Raw genomic sequence first — 17,324 nt, forward strand, 5'->3', positions numbered from 1 at the left:
TACTATTATATGGAGAAGCTCTATAGGTAGTGATATGGCTCCATATTATAAGAGAATACAAAAGAAGACATTGCAGATGCACATGGATTGAGTTAGCAGTTAAAGAAAAATATTGTTTTAGGTTGAAGTTTTTGTTTACTGCTCCAGACACTGCTTTCCCATGGCAAGATAGAGTGGAAGACATATTTACTATATTATGTCTATCATATCTTGTAGAAATGGTGCTTCACTGTAGAGTGTAGATTCTTACGAGGCTTTTTTCTTTGAATTGGTTTATGGAGTAAGTGCTTGATACTGGAAATGTTACTAAGATTTCTGTTTGTCCTTTTGTTTTGAAAGGCATTTGCTTTTAGGTCATCAGTGAAAGCTAGACGTTTGCAGTCTCGTGCATCTGAAAAGGAACAGCGCAGGCTCCATGTTCCCATAATCGACCGTTCAACAGGCGAACCAGCTCCATTTGTTGTTGTAGTGCATGGTCCTCCAAAGGTATATTTTAACCTTGAGTAGGCATGAATTTGTACCAATTAGTTGTTCTTTTGCCTCCATATATCTTTAAACAATTTGGACTTCTAAACACATTGCACATGCTTGATTGCAGGTGGGGAAGTCATTGTTGATAAAATCACTTGTAAAGCATTACACAAAGCATAACTTATCTGATGTTCGTGGTCCAATCACTATTGTCTCAGGTGCTTTAGCTTCCCATTTTTTAAATCTTTCTTTTTGAGGACTCACATTCTTTTATTGTTGTTGATCATCTCTAATAGCATTTTTATGAAGTTGGGAACTGGTTCTTGCTAATATCTATTGATTCTCATATGTTGTGATGGTCTACAGTTCTATTACAGTAGCCATTATGCTTAATTAACTTTTTCACCTCTTAGGTAAACAAAGGCGGTTGCAGTTTGTGGAGTTGTGGAGTGCCCAAATGACATTAATGGCATGATTGAGGCTGTAAAGTTTGTTGATGTTGCATTACTTCTGATTGATGGAAGTTATGGATTTGAAATGGTGAGTCCAATTTGCTGTATGTAAATGATCTTAGGTGGTTTATATATTTAATTAGCCATATGAAAATGAGCTTATATGATTGATACATATTTTAGATTCTTTATATGTAATAATTTTTATAAGTATAAAAATGCAGTTATGCACTTTTTAAGCATATAGAATTTGATATGAAGTATTTATATTTTAATTTTTTTTAAATTTTGCAACGGATTAGCGACGGATATGTATCCGCCGCAAAACTAAATCTATCGCTTATTTAGCAACGGATTTGTGATGGATAATATCCATGCTATTTAGCGATGGATTAGCGACAAATTAGTTTCGTCGCTTATTTAGCGATCAAAAATTAGCAATGGCCACTATCCATCGCTAATTCGTCATCAATCTGTCGCTAAACAGTTTAGCAACGAATGAGCAACGGATTAACGATGGATAGCGTATGTCGCTAATCCACATTTTCTTGTAGTGTATCATTGTGCTAACGCAAGAGGGACCCATCACCTAAGTCACCTTTGACTTTGTTTCCATAAGCTTGAATCTTTTATCTAAGTCAAATATTACTATGCTGTTGGAAAATGGAGTAGGTATTCTTCATAATCAAATGATGAGAAAAGACTTCTGTGGTGCCAAATGGGGGGATTAGACCCTCACTTTGACCCTAAAAATGCAGTGGTATATGATACTCATGAGGATGACCCCAGTTTGGATGGCAATCTGCTCATCGCGAATCCAAGTGAATTGTCCACTTCAAGTAGTGTTTCATCCACCTACAAATAGTATGCTTATTATTTGTTTCCTTTTATTCAAAAACCAAACAAGGAACTGTTTCTTTTGTTTTTAATGGCATAATTGATTTCTTTTTCAAAATCACCATTTTTTATGTTAGAAAATATAGTCACAAATATCACCAATATTTTGAAATTAACACGACTTTTTATTATGATATTTTCAAAACCCATATAATGACCAAACAAAAAAGTTGATAGTTTCAACCTAACTTTGTTCGTTTTAGTATCTGTACCATTAAAGGGCAGGATTTCTTGTTCCATCCAACACAGGACTCACTGAAACCACCCAATTGATCGATGAAAACCTTTTCTTTCTTTTGCATTTGTAAAGGTTGCTTTATGAGTTTTTTCCTGCAGTCTCTATTATCACCAGAATTTCCTTGTGCGGGAGATTGTTGATCGGACCCTGGTTTTTAGAAATATCGCATTTTAATCCTGATATTAACATAAAAGAATTCTTTTACTGAGTTGTTTTCTTTACGGTAATCAAATTTATGTTTTATACTTTTACATGTATTTCATACTTAATTTTTCTGAGAGACTAAAAAAAACTACTTTTCTTCACAATCCCACAAGGTTTTTCTTGTGATATTTTCTTGAGAACAAGATTTGCGACTATGCTAGAACAAATACTTTCCAACCTATTAACCACCTACTCACCCAGTTAATCTTTGAGAGAGAGTAACAACCTACTCACCCAGTTAATCTTTGAGAGAGAGCTTCTTCTAGCAGTAAAGAAACAATGGCATGCATGCCTTAAGCATAAAGCAACTTAAAACCTTGACCAAGTGAATAAACCTTATTTAGCTCCTCTTGGAAATTAAATGACGCATCTTTTTTGCCATTCCTTTTCACACACTACTGAAAAGCCGTACATGTGGTCATACGCTTGGAGATTTGAATGTTTAGCACAACATCAAATGCTGGCAAGCTTGACCCCTCCCCAAGTTCGATACGAGGCCGCACTGATGTGTACATAAATAAACTACCTATGATATCTTTTTTGTCTCTGAGGTAAGAGAGTAATTCATTAAATCTGTGAAAGCAGAAAAACCATTTTGCAGAAGTGATGAGGTATCACTCTGACACAGGAAGAAACAGAAAACTGCCTATGATATCATGCACATGGTTTTGTGAAACCTTCACAAAAAATATGCATGACAGCACAATCTAAAAATGGCAAAGCACACATATTGTAGCCATCACAGGCCATTGGTTTGTAATAGTTTAATACCATATTATTAGACATGTTCTCATATATTCTTTAAGATAACGGTCAACATGTTGCCTCTCGATCCATATTCCAGATGTCCGAATCATAATGGCGGTTTCTCTTAAAATAACAAGACACTTCTCATACTTTATTACTATAAGACGAAATAGTTTATCATAAGTTCTTGTTTGCTTAAGAAAGAATCCAAAATCTGTCTCTTCAACTTCAAAGTTCAAACTCAACAATTCAGAGTGTGTGTGTGCAAGCTAGTGAGGGAATGCACTCATCAGTTGACTTTGAGAATGGACAACAGAAGGGTGCATGGCACGTTTCTTGTCTGACTTTATGGTTGTCCATGTTGTGTTATTATTGGATAATAAAGTTAGTCCAGAGTTATCTGTGGTTTTATGCTGAGGATGGCCGGAAACAGAACTAGGTAAAAGATAACACTTAGAACATAGGCGGTCATGAACAATCACGGCGGACCAATCACAATCACAACTTGTATTTCTTCCATGTTTCACTAAAACCTTGAGAGAAAGTATTGTGATTGTGATTTACAATCACATCATGATAAAATTAAAGAATTGTAGGGCATTGGGATGTCACATGCCTACCTTGTAGGCACTGTTGGGCACATGGGTGAAAGAAGGCACCTCGTGTTTAAGACCGATGCGTATGCATAATCTCGGTGCAGACAAACGTTGTCATGTGCAATGAGTGTTGTAAGGCAGCATCGTTAGCACAATCAATCGTGCAGATGATAGACAACACTCAACCCTTACGTAGACGACATGGGCGTTTGACAAGAAATATACGTGCACTATCTGGTATTTCAAAGGTCAAAATGTGGCAAGAGCAATGCAAAGCAGTATTGAGTAGAAAATGCATTGAACGTAACAGGCGGTATGTGTTAGGCTATCAATAACGTGCGATGGTAGCATGCATGTGATGAACAACTGTATTGGCATTGGTGTAGTGTAATAGTGTGTGGCGGGACAAGCGTGGTGTTTTGTTATGCATTGTGTTAGGGCAATAGACTAAAGAGTCTTTGAAGATTTGGTTAAGCACATCTCAACTCATGATGAGATTATCTTACACAAAGCATTTGGTGCGCACGAGGGTGTATGTAGGTTAAGGTTAATTCTCTCAAGGATAACATTAAGTATCTCAATCGTGCATGGTGGCAAGAGACTAAGCAAATAAGTGTCTCGGCATCAATGAATGATTTGGATAACAATGCTTGCTAAAACATATAGCTATCAACTGGCATAAGGTTGAAGGTCGGCAATGACCTTTTCTCAATTTTGAAGTACTCTAGGTCTCCTAGGTGACACTTTCAAGAGGCATCGTTGCCTTGGTGGTGCAATATTGTTGTTAGATTGGTTATTAGTTTGAAGGGGTGTGAGCATCACCCCTTACTTGGAACTCGAAGGGTAATTACTTCTACACATTTGTAAAGAATATTGTGACATCATGCATAGAGTAGTAGCGTGTGGAGCTGTAACTCGAGCTGGGTCATTGTGCAAGAGGTGGTGCATACGGCTGAACTCTACAATAATAAGGATCTTTTGCATCGACATTTGTAGCTGCTATTAATAAAAATGTCGCTACTATTGAGTCAATAGCAGGGCTTTTGTTGCTCTTCAGCAGCCAGAAAATGTGGTCGCTGCTATTAGTAGCACTATTAGAAGCCACCAGTGACTGACTGCTATTGATTCAGCCAATGGCAGCAACCCCAATTAACAGTGACTTGCGACTTTAGAAGTGGGTGCTATTGTTAGCAATAGCAGCCACTTCCCATGTGGCTGCTATTGTTAGCACTAACATTGGCAATTAAGCTATTAATCTAGCAATAGCAGCCATATTAATGTGGCAGATATAAAGTAATAGCAGGGGTAAAAGTGTCGTCGTGATTGCCCACATCAGAAGTGGCTGCTATTGCCATTGTTAGCAATAGCAGCGACAATTAAATAGCTGATCTAGCAATAGCAGCGTGGCTGCTATAAAGTAATAGCGGGGATAAAAGTGTCGCTGCTATTGCCCCAGAAGTGGCTGCGATGGCAGTTATCGTTAGCAATAGCCGCCAGATGAAGCTGCTATTGCCTATGTACCTACAAAAAGTACATTTTTACTGGCGCAGTTTTTGCACCAGCAAAAACATTTTTTTTTAAGTTATATTTCCTGTGAATAACTCCGCCTGTGTATAACTGTTTAGTTATACACTGCCGGTCCCAAGCCCGGATAAAGGAGGAGGGTTGGGGTAGGCCAGTGAAAGCCAGCATAAAAACTTAGTCACACCCTATGAATATGAACCAATATGAGAATTTCGTTGGGGCATTCCCTACTTAGCGACGCGATGTACTCTATAGGCCCGGAGGCAGTGATAAATGGGCAAGGGTTGCTAGGTCGTCGCCCGAAAGCGACACGTCACACCAGCACCCGGGTGTGGTGTCAAATACGCAAGGGCTCCCTCACTTTGTTGGACGGGTGGGGGTAAAGAAGTTAGTCCAAGACCATAAAATTAGGTTAGCCACTTGGAACATAGGGTCTTTAACTGGTAAGTTGGTAGAGTTAGTAGGTGTTATGTGCAAGAGAAAGATTGATATTTTATGTCTACAAGAGACCAAATGGGTATGTGAGAAAGCAAAAGTGATAGAACCTTGGGGATATAAGATTTGGTATACAGGAATAAATAGGAATAAGAATGGAGTAGGGATTGTTATGAGTCGTGAGTTTATAGATAATGTAGTTGAGGTCCGTAGGAAGGGTGATAGGATTTTACTTATTAAATTAGTATTAGGTACGGATATTATTAATATTATTAGTGTTTATGCACCTCAAGTAGGTTTAGATGATTCCACTAAGCGTCAATTTTGGGAAGATTTAGATGGAGTAGTACAAGGGATATCTTATGGAGAAAGGCTTTTCATCGGCGGTGACCTTAATGGGCATGTAGGCATTAGTAGGGATGGATTTGAGAGTATCCATAGAGGCTATGGTATAGGAGAAAGAAACGATAGTGGAGAAAGGATTTTAGATTTTGGTTTGTCCTATGATATGATCTTAGCAAACACTTGGTTTAGGAAGAGGGAGTCTCACCTAGTAACATTTAAAAGTGGGGTTAATACGAGTCAGATAGATTTTTTCCTACTTAGAAAGAGAGATAGGAGTTGTTGCATCGATTGTAAGGTTATACCGGAAGAAAATGTAGCTATACAACATAGAGTCTTAATTTTAGATCTTAGAATTAGACAATGCCGCAAAAGAGATAGACATAGGATATATCCTAGAATTAAGTGGTGGGCACTGAAAGGAGCTAAACAAGGAATGTTTGTAGAGCGGGTAGTTAAGGAAGTTGATTGGTGTCTCGAGGAGGATTCAGAATCTATGTGGAATAAGATAGCGGGTGGCATAAGAAAGGTGGCTAAGGAGGTATTGGGTGAGTCTAAAGGCAGTGCACCGCTAGGTAAGGATACATAGTGGTGGAACGAGGATGTCAAATTAGCTATTAAGGTTAAAAGAGAGTGTTATAGAAATCTAAGTAAAAGTCGTGATAATGAGAATTTGGAGAAGTATATGATAGCAAAGAAGGAAGCTAAAAAAGTAGTTCGGAACGCGAGGGATAAGGTATATAGGGAGGTTTATGACAAGTTGGATACCAAAGAGGGTGAGAAGGATATTTATAGGATTGCAAAAATGAGAGATAGAAAATCGAGGGATCTAGGCATGGTTAGATGTATCAAAGATGAAACGCAAAGGGTTTTAGTCAAAAATGAGGAGATTAAGGAGAGATGGAAAGATTATTTTGATAAGCTATTTAATGAAAGTCATGCTTAGGATCTTGGAGACTTTTCCATTCATTTTCATGAGATGAATCGTGACTTCATGCGCAAGATTCGAAAGAAATTGCAGAGGCTTTGAAGAAAATGAAATCAAGAAGGGCAGTTGGCCCAAATGGTATACCTATCGAGGCTTGGAAATGCTTGGGAGAGAAAGGTTTAGAATGGTTGACAAATCTTTTTAACAAGATTTGGCGGACAAATAAGATGCCTAATGAGTGGAGGAAGAGTACTTTGGTGCCTCTATATAAGAATAAGGGTGATATACAAGATTGCAGAAACTATCGTGGTATAAAACTCATGAGTCATACTATGAAACTTTGGGAGAGGGTGATTAAGTCTAGGTTGAGGAAGGTTGTCATGATATCGGAGAATCAATTTGGTTTTATGCCTGGAAGATCTACTATGAAAGCTATACATCTTCTTAGACAACTTATTGAGAGAAATAGAGAGAGAAACAAAGATTTGCATATGTTTTTTATTGATTTGGAGAAGGCTTACGATAGAGTACCTAGGGACATTCTCTGGTGGACAATGATGAAGAAAGGTGTTTCTCTCAAGTACATTAGTATAATTAAAGATATGTATGAAGGAGTAGTAACCAATGTCCGCACTTGTGGAGGGGTGACAACCAATTTTCCTATAACGATTGGGTTACATCAAGGATCTGCTTTAAGCCCTTTCCTATTTGCTATAGTGATGGATGAGCTTACGAGATCAATTCAAGAAAATGTGTCGTGGTGTATGTTGTTTGCTGATGATATTGTTTTGATTGATGAGTCTAGAGTTTGGGTTAATGCTAAGTTAGAATTATGGAGATAGACATTGGAAGCAAGAGGTTTTAAGTTGAGTAAGAGTAAGACAGAATACATGGAATGTCGATTTAGTAAGCAACGAAATAGAGATGGGAGTGTAGTGAAGCTTGGTGAGCAAGAAATATCGGTGAATGATTCTTTCAAATATTTGAGATCTATCATTAAAAAGTATGGAGAAATTGATGGAGATGTAAATCATAGGATAAAGGTTGGGTGGATGAAATAGAAGAGTGCAACTGGAGTGTTGTGCGATCGTAGAATGCCATTGCGGTTGAAGGGAAAGTTTTATAGGACGACTATTAAGCCCGCTTTACTATATGGTACGGAATGTTGGGCTGCCAAGAGACATCATATTCAAAAAATGAGTGTAGCTGAGATGCATATGCTGAGATGGATGTGTGGAAATACAATAAAAGATAAGATTCGGAACGAGGAGATACATAATAAGGTAGGCGTTGCTGTTAGAAAATGAGTTGGAATAAATTGGGTTCAATAATGAACCCATACTTATGCACGTGAAGTGCAAATATACCCATTAAAGGGAAACAACACAAGCACATAATGTGCTAACCCATAAAACCCATAAAAAGGGAAAAATATGACATAAAGTCATAAGTTGCATATCATTGAAGAAATAATGGACAAGGGGTAAAAACCCCATTACAATGGAGCATAAGCTCCCTCAAGAATTGCCTTAATACAAAGGGGAGAGCCCCTATTTATAAGCAAGAAAAGGAGCCACAAAGGGGGCTCCCAAGAGAGTCGTTGGGAGCCCCCAACGGTCACATATGTGACCGTTGGAGGCTCCCCAACGACTCTTTGGGGAGCCTCCCTATGTGGCACAAAAGCCGAAAATTAAAAAGGGAAAAAAGAAGAAAAATAAAAAATAAAAAATGGAAAATTACAAGCAATATTCCAAAGTGGAATATGCGCAAAACAGGAATTTACAGAAATACCCTTTTGGGTGAATAAAGAATATATATTTATATTCATATATATATAGGTATACATATACATATATATATATACATATATATGTATATGGATCTATATATATATGAATATAAATATATACGAGATTACAAATGACGATAATACACATATTTTAACATCCCCCCTCAAACTTTGCGGGGAAAAACCCAAAAGTTTGGAAAAACAAAGGGAAGTCTTGAGACGAAGTCCAATTCTTCAAAAGACTTTAAGAACAAAACTCCATCTTCATGACACTTTGAGCTAGGTCTTCAAGTCCAACTCCCAATCGATCGAATCCATGATGCATCTAATGTTTCACATCTTTAGCGATCCTGTAGAGAATCAACAAAGAAACAAGTAAAACATATCTTTGCACTTTTACTCAAATGGACCATTTCTAACTAGCATAATCATGGATGACCTATGTTAAAAATTATGCAAATTATGCAGAAATGACACTTAAAGTTTCAAAATCATACATCATGTTAAAACAAACTGAGCGGAAGCAAATTATGCAAAAATAAATTGCAAGAATGCATAATGCATTCATAAAGTCCATCATTGGACAAATATAACCCCATAATGAGGAATAACAAAAATGATCCACGAAGGGATACCACAAGAAGCCTACAAAGAGGCATAAAATACATATGCTTTATTGAATGAGGGCCCAAAAAGGCCATAAAGAGCATATACTTATCATGAAATGAATTAATACTCAAAGAACTCATTAATGAACATGCTTCAAATATGTAATGAAGTGACAAGCAAGAGAAACAAAGTCTCCAAGCATACTTTAGGCAAAATAAACCCAAGAGTTCACAAGGTTTTAAAATCATTTATGAAAGACATACTTAATACACATTTTGCATATAAGGGTGGAAAAAACCATAAGCACTTAATATATAGATTAAATGCTAAGAAACCAACATGACATGCATATCAAAAATATGATTTGCTTGAAAAACACAAGTCATGAATGAAATTTTGCAAATTTCAACAATAGTTTATCCATTACAAACATCTTCCTCATTAGTCCTCCAAAACCCATAAATCAAGTGTATAAGTTACTAGATCAATAATATAAAGCCATTAAAGGCCAAAGACACACACAAAGGTGTGTAAAAGAACATCTTGTCTACATATAATAATACTTGAAATAAGTGCATCTACGACAAGAACAAGAGAATACATGCCAACATGGACTAAAAAGTATCTCTTGTCTACGTAAAAAATACACTTAAAACCAAGTATGTTCAGCTACTAGAACAAGAGTAATAAGCCAACCATGGGCTTAACACATAATACATCTCTTGTCTACATATGATAGCACTTGAAATGAGTGAAATAAGTCAACCATGGGCATACATCTTAAGCGACTAGAACAAGGACACAAACGCCAACATAGGCTAAAAATCACACACCATGGTGTGAATCAACGTGCCTTGTCTACATATAAAAACACTCAAGACAAGTGTGTTCAGCTACTAGACCATGAGAGCAAAAGCCAACAAAGGGCTAAAAACACACGAAGGTGTAATAAAAATCTTGTCTACATATGATGACACTTAGATAATGGGCATAAAAGGAAAAGACTTTTGAGGCAATAGACTTGTAATGAAAATAATACCTCGAATAAAACAATACTCCTTTTAAAATGAATTCTCATAACAATAACATGCATGTAAAAAATATCTTCAACAAGATACTATAATCGATAAAATAAAATTCTTGAGAACAAATGTGTGAACATACACACACCAAGAACACTTAGAATACTTGTGCAAAATCACAAGAACACATGTGCACAACGGGCACCACATACGGAATCACAAATGTGCAAATGCACTCATAAGATTCATAAACAAATAAAAGGTTGGGCTATAATCCCAAAACATCTTGATTTTAAAAGTACCTTAAAACATTTAAGGTTTCAAATACCATATGTCCATCACATTTACTTAGAAGCATCCATAATATCAATGGCACAAGAACAAACTAGTGACACACTCATATATCAAATCATTCTAGAGTCCCAAGGTGTCCATAACTCACCTCAACCACCATCTATAATATGGCAATTTGGACAATCTAAAATGATATAACACAAGGTGCCCATAACTCACCTCAACAAACATCTCTAATAAAACAATAATAAGGCCAAAACAATGATGCATTAAATAACATGTGATGGACAAACATAAATGCCACAAGAAAGGCAATAAATACATAAGGAATCATTTTCCAAATAAAAAAAAAAATTTACAAAGAGGACCGATTAACAAATTGAATCAAAGGTCCAATATAATCCATCAAAACAATTTTGCATAACCACAAATTATGCTTAATCTTCAAAAGAAGTCTTGTACACCAAAAAGGCTTATTATGCAACAAACATAACATGAAATATTAAGCAACATCATGTGTACGAACCGATTTGGAACAAACAAGCCTTAACTATGAAAGATATAAGGTGCAATTAAGCGATGAAGTTGGTGAAGTTCAAAAAAACTTATGAAATCTACTATTGCAACTTAAAAATGATACTCATAAACAATCATGAGATCTACATAAAAGAGTATATACTCACAAGAAGATTATAAGGACCGAAAGGCTCCTTAAGGAGAGCTTAAACACAAATAAAACTCCCAACGAAGGGGAAAACTCCATTAAAGTGGAAGAAATCCCAACAAAATAGATTCATTAACAAAACCTTATGATAAAATAAGATTGTATTATGGCATAAATAAAAATTAAACATTTATTGAGGGAAAAATTAAAAAACTCTTAGTTTTATCAAAAAACATGACTTAATAGATTCTTACCTACTCCTAATGAAATAAGTATGCAATAAACATTAGGGAAGACCATAACTTTTATAATGAAAATATGCCGAAAAGCAAGGAGTGCATTAAGCACTTACAACATTCACTAATGAACAAACAAAAGGGCAAACACCCACAAGAGACAATACAACATAAAAATATAAATATCTCTTATTGAAAAGAGAGAGAGCTCTCTAAATGTTGAAAACATCCTTAAGAGTGTAAAGATGAAAAGAAAATCACCATATTCCATAAGACCATTTTAAAACTTAATTCAACCGGTATTATATATAAAAAAAAACTTTCTTAATTAAATGTTGCTCATATAAAACGGACACATTGGGTAAGAGAACATAATATGGAATTTTTCATATATGACAAACAATTTTCAAAGAAGCTACATTTAACAAACATTTTAATCTTAACATACCTTTCTTTAAAGACTAAACATTCATATAAAGGTATTCTCATAAACAAGGTTAGGTTTAAAAAATAGATTCAAAGTTCCAAAGGGCATAATTTTTTTACCGACCGATTAAATCAAGTTTTGAGCAATCATATATCTAATTTTTCGCAAAACAAGTTATCATTTAAAAATTTTCAAAGAAAAACATACGAAAAAGATTCAATGGAGTAGTAAGTAACTCAAATTTTTATAAAAGGACTTAATGACAAAGAGCACACATAAAAAACAAAGAACATATTAAATTCTTCATACAATACATCAAAGAAATAGAATGCATACCGAATAACTATAAGAAAAACAATAGAGAGAAATGAATACTTCACCATTTTTCTTTAAAATTCTTGAACACCACGCTTCCCGATGCACCAAAGAGCAACTCGATCTCAACCGGGCTCTGATACCATGTTAGAAAATGAGTTGGAATACATTGGGTTCAATAATGAACCCATACTTATGCACGTGAAGTGCAAATATACCCATTAAAGGGAAACAACACAAGCACATAATGTGCTAACCCATAAAACCCATAAAAAGGGAAAAATATGACATAAAGTCATAAGTTGCATATCATTGAAGAAATAATGTACAAGGGGTAAAAACCCCATTACAATGGAGCATAAGCTCCCTCAAGAATTGCCTTAATACAAAGGGAAGAGCCCCTATTTATAAGCAAGAAAAGGAGCCACAAAGGGGGCTCCCAAGAGAGTCGTTGGGAGCCCCCAACGGTCACATATGTGACCGTTGGAGGCTCCCCAACGACTCTTTGGGGAGCCTCCCTATGTGGCACAAAAGCCGAAAATTAAAAAGGGAAAAAAGAAGAAAAATAAAAAATAAAAAATGGAAAATTACAAGCAATATTCCAAAGTGGAATATGCGCAAAACAGGAATTTACAGAAATACCCTTTTGGGTGAATAAAGAATATATATTTATATTCATATATATATAGGTATACATATACATATATATATACATATATATGTATATGGATCTATATATATATGAATATAAATATATACGAGATTACAAATGACGATAATACACATATTTTAACAGTTGCACCCATTGAAAATAAGATGAGAGAGAATCATTTACGGTGGTTTGGACATATTCGACGAAGGCCTAATGATGCTCCAGTTAGAAGGATGGAGAAATGGGAAAATATATTAGTTAAAAGAGGTCGGGGTAGGCCTAGGAAGACATGGATGGAGGTGATAGGAAAGGATATGAATGCTTTGAACCTCACCGAGGACATGGCATTGGATAGAAATGAATGGAGGAGAAGGATTCATGTGGAAGACCCAGAATGATTTTCTTTGTTGGTTCATATCGCCGACCCCAATTGTTTTGGGATGAAGGCGTAGTTGTTGTTGTTGTTGTTTGTTGTATATTTCCTGTGAATGAGATTCAGTAAAGGGTTAAATGAAGTGGGTCCTGGTTGAATATCTGGTTGATGTGAAACTAGAAACCTTCACTGGATGACCCTGGAAGATTCACCAGAGCGTACCTAAAGTCGGTGGTTCAAGAGCCATCTGGGTTCAAGTTCCTAAATGCCTCCAAGAAATGCACTTGAGAAATTGGGACTTCCTTTGTTTGGTAATCACCAAGTTGCAAGGATGGCTCCACAATATTGCTATAGACCTGAACTTTGTGTTGGGATTGCACCAAACTCAAAAACAAAATTCTAAAAACAGAAAGAACCCAAAATATCATACCATTTGCTGGTTTCAGTACAACTTACCCATGGGTCAGAAGGTACGTAGTGGCATTCCATGTTCCACAGTTTGCTTGCCTAGAGCTTTACAGATGCAGTCATGAAGATCTCTTGCATCCCCTATTTCTGAAAATATGCTCATGGCCTCAGCCTCAAACTGGGGCCCACTAACAAATTCTTGAAGATCCTCACCATCGATCTGAAGGATCACAATTGAGTCAAGCTTCAATCCAGCAGCCATAACTAAAAGGATATCAGAGAAAACCTCTTTAAACTGAAACTTGCTTACTTCCCCATTTTTTCCTTGAGTGAATTCACTCAAAACCCTATGCACATCATCAAGAAATACTGTTAATACCCTTTTTGTAGTTTAGCACCCTAAACTAATCAATAATTAACACAAAGAAGAAGCACAAGCTCTACCAATTAAATCGAAAACATAAAGGTTGTATTCAATTATAATTTGGAGACCACTCTGAAACTAAAATTTCACTTCTAATATGCCTAGTTCGAGAATACCAAATTAGAAGATCGCATCATCAAGAAATTTTGGTAGTTGAACCAAGTTACTGGATCAAAACATTCAAACATCTTGACAAGTAGAAACAAGATATGTACCTCTACATGCTTCAGGTAATCTGGAACACCTGACTGCTGCATATATTTTACACCTTCAGCAGCATAAAACTCTGAAGTCCCCTCAAGAAATGGTTTCTCAAAGCTCTCAGTGTAGATTCCTAATGCTGTAAACATCCTCAATAGATGGTTAAGAAGACCCCTGTTGATAGCCTCACCTAATCTGGTGAGAAACAAAAACTTCAGGAAGGAAACGGAGATTCCGTATCCTCAGTAATTCACATTAATTGATACGACAAGATAGATACTAACAAGAACACAATTCACACTTTTAACACCCACTGCAGCTTGAACCCACTTATGTAATTTTCTCCTTGCTGCTCATACTTGCAATAGAATAAAAACATTCACAACCCCACTGTTCACAGTTGCAGTCCCACAGTCACAGCCAGCCAAAAACAAAACTTGATAGATTAGCACGGAGCTTTGTCACTGATATTTATACAATGAAAATACCCTTCTTAAGTCAAAAATGTTGTTGATAATGATTAATATTACAAGCAAGAAATCGCCAGAACTTCTACATATATGCAATATAAACAGATCAAATGCATCCAAAATAGCTCTGGAATTAGAGTAACATATATCTTACAAAACTTATAAGACACATCTTCCTGATTGTTCTCATAAATGTGCTTTTTATTATTTTTCAAAAGTATGCCTTTACTAGCAGCTTTCTGCTAATATCTTGGCATTTGAACTTATTAACTATCTAAGAAAACAATAGACATCCTAAATTCTCAGAATAAAGAGCAATGCAGGAATTGAAGTTTATGTGTTCCTCACAGCTGCAGTTACAGACATCACTGCCACCAACAAGAAGATGTCACCACTAAATGATTGCACATAAGAACTTAGTGATTGTTCCATCAACATCTGAGATGATTATCCTTGTGTTTCATTTCCACAGATAAATTCTAGCATCAACCTGCTCAATAGAAAACTATATGCAGTCATACCAGGACACAGAAACTCAACAGACTAGTTAAAGAGATATTCTTAAGTAAAACAGAGACCTGCTGCCTCCCAAGCATCGCAGTTGAAAATGTAAAAGTTACTATGTTCTGTTCTTCTTTTAGATTCAATGATGCCAACTGTTTAGACGTTGGAATAATTGTTTGGACCCTTTTAGTAGCTCTTACATGCATGTTTTTCTTCCCTAGTGTACCAAGCTTGATCTCAAGAGATTCGCTACCGTTATCACTCAAGCTACCACTTGGAAGCGATCGAGTAGTGTCAAGTGGTTTTGATTGTTTGAAACTAAATGGCCAGAATCTCCAGCTTCCACCTGAGGGAACAATCGCAGAAGATGGGTAATTTTCACGTGTCTTTTCAACTCGCTCCACAGCAATCATGCCCTTAGATTCCAAAGTTTTTTCATTTCCAAATGAAACCATGCCCAGAACAATAGGTGCTGCAGCATCCCATGGAAAATATTGACCATTGATCTGTACTATAAGCTTATCATTCTTCACAATTGACGGACCTAAAGCACTGAATTTCTCGAAAGAAACTTTTTCAGCATCAAATGCCTTTGAAGCAGCCTCAACCACCATACCTTTAGACAGCAGATGTTTACAAAGCGATATTTCTGCATAGTTGCCGACAAACACATACTAATAAACATGAAATGTAATAATTTTTCCCCAAAGAAAAAAGGGGAAAAAAAAGAATATTGGAAATAACATATGAGGACCTAATCAAATTTTATCACCCAATAACAGGATGTAAGGAACTAAGCAAATATTACCACAAAAAAAAAAAGTAACAGTTTGATTATTGTATCAGAAACAGTTAGGAAACAAAAGGGCATTTTGTAAATGTGTTCTATACCAAAGGTAGAAAATACGATCTTACCGACAGCTGAGACTCGTTCAGATTCCACTGCAGCTTGTATTTCACAAACAGAACTATCAACCTCAGGCATGCACTGCTCTGGCTCTGAAGACGAAGATGATTCATGGCGTATCCTGTCTGATTTGGTCTGCTGCGCCTGAATGCCATCAATAGCATGCACTGTCATGTTTTTGACATCAATAACAGCATCTTCAGAAGACAATTAACAATTAGGGTTTGTTTTCTCTTCCTCCATCCCCATCAATCCATCAGCGATTCACCATTCCCCGATGCCCAAAATCAAAATCCCAAAAAATGGGAACCCCAAACAAACGTATTTCATACTAGGATGCCCCCAAAAATCCCCATCTAAACCTGAATTAGGGTTCATTTTTTCTTCCTCCCCCTTTTCGGTCCTCATAGACAGAGAGAGAGAGCGGTACCTTAGCACCGCCGGCCGCTGCCGTCTCCGGAACGTCGCCGTCCGGATGCCGGGAGGCCGTCACCGGCTCGCTGCAGCAGCAGATGAGGGTTCTCGAACCTTTCCCTCCCTCGTAAATTTTCCCCCTCCATCTTTATTTTCGTTTGAATAAAAAAGTAAGAATAAAAAAAATGCATTTTTTTTTCCTTAGACGGTAATTTTAAAACGACCGTCAACTTTTAGCGAGTCCGGATCGAGGGCAATCACATTGCATAAATTTTGTGCATCAAGCACCTGATGGCCTTGGGCCCCGCCAAATCACATTTTTCCTTTTGATTATATATTTCTGCTAGCTTATATTGTTAATAAACTAAGGGGAGATGGTTTGGCGGGAAAATTTTGGCTAAGCTTCCAAAATCAAAAGCAAAACATGAAAAATAAAAATCAAAAGCTCGAATAGCTAACTCGACCGATACATATAGGGATCTTGAATCGCCGATTTTCAGAGGTTTTAACTTTTAACCCAAAAACTCGACCAAGTCTCGAGTATACAAAACGAGCGTAACTCGTCCGAGTCAATCGTGACTCATGGCTCGGCCGAGTCACCCGAGTTTTGCTCTGATCCCTGTTTTTTGACTAGGACATGTTTTGATCCGAAGTTGAGTCGGTGAGAAAGCCAACCATGGGACATCCTTATGCTCCGTTTGTGTATGTTCCTACACATTACTCTCTCTCTCTCATATTTTCAGCTCTAATATTCTAGAGATTACATATATATATATATATA

At 36.6% G+C, this 17,324-nt stretch overlaps 1 protein-coding gene and 2 long non-coding RNA genes across 4 annotated transcripts; 1 reads left to right on the top strand and 2 right to left on the bottom strand.

The window, feature by feature from the left end:
• Positions 1-343: 343 nt before the first annotated feature.
• On the top strand, positions 344-1,149 carry LOC149841715 (uncharacterized). The gene is made up of 3 exons (XR_016431003.1): positions 344-486; positions 599-689; positions 885-1,149. It is a non-coding gene; the product is annotated as an uncharacterized LOC149841715 (long non-coding RNA).
• A 12,350-nt stretch (positions 1,150-13,499) lies between these two features.
• On the bottom strand, positions 13,500-14,390 carry LOC149841716 (uncharacterized). Its single transcript, XR_016431004.1, has 2 exons — positions 14,263-14,390; positions 13,500-13,843 (listed from the first exon to the last, which is right to left on the bottom strand). It is a non-coding gene; the product is annotated as an uncharacterized LOC149841716 (long non-coding RNA).
• A 354-nt stretch (positions 14,391-14,744) lies between these two features.
• LOC149841717 (phosphatidate phosphatase PAH2-like) lies at positions 14,745-16,633 on the bottom strand. 2 transcript variants are annotated; one of them, XM_090001129.1, is made up of 3 exons: positions 16,138-16,633; positions 15,297-15,871; positions 14,745-15,208 (listed from the first exon to the last, which is right to left on the bottom strand). In XM_090001129.1, the coding sequence occupies exons 1-3, from the start codon at positions 16,301-16,303 to the stop codon at positions 15,179-15,181; spliced, it is 771 nt and encodes a 256-aa protein (XP_089857255.1). In that variant the 5' UTR covers positions 16,304-16,633; the 3' UTR covers positions 14,745-15,178. The 2 variants fall into 2 exon arrangements, with proteins under 2 accessions (XP_089857255.1, XP_089857254.1); XM_090001128.1 differs by having other exon boundaries at positions 14,745-15,871.
• Positions 16,634-17,324: the final 691 nt, after the last annotated feature.

The sequence above is a fragment of the Nuphar pumila genome, chromosome 3, assembly GCF_984573655.1.
Source record: "Nuphar pumila chromosome 3, dmNupPumi1.hap1.1, whole genome shotgun sequence".
NCBI classification, from domain to species: domain Eukaryota; kingdom Viridiplantae; phylum Streptophyta; class Magnoliopsida; order Nymphaeales; family Nymphaeaceae; genus Nuphar; species Nuphar pumila.

Coding starts and splice junctions, on each gene's coding strand:
- LOC149841717 (XM_090001128.1), bottom strand. CDS start 16,303: ATGACAGTGCATGCTATTGATGGCATTCAGGCGCAGCAGACCAAATCA. Junction 15,872..16,137: donor TGAACGAGTCTCAGCTGTCG/GTAAGATCGTAT, acceptor GCAACTATGCAG/AAATATCGCTTTGTAAACAT.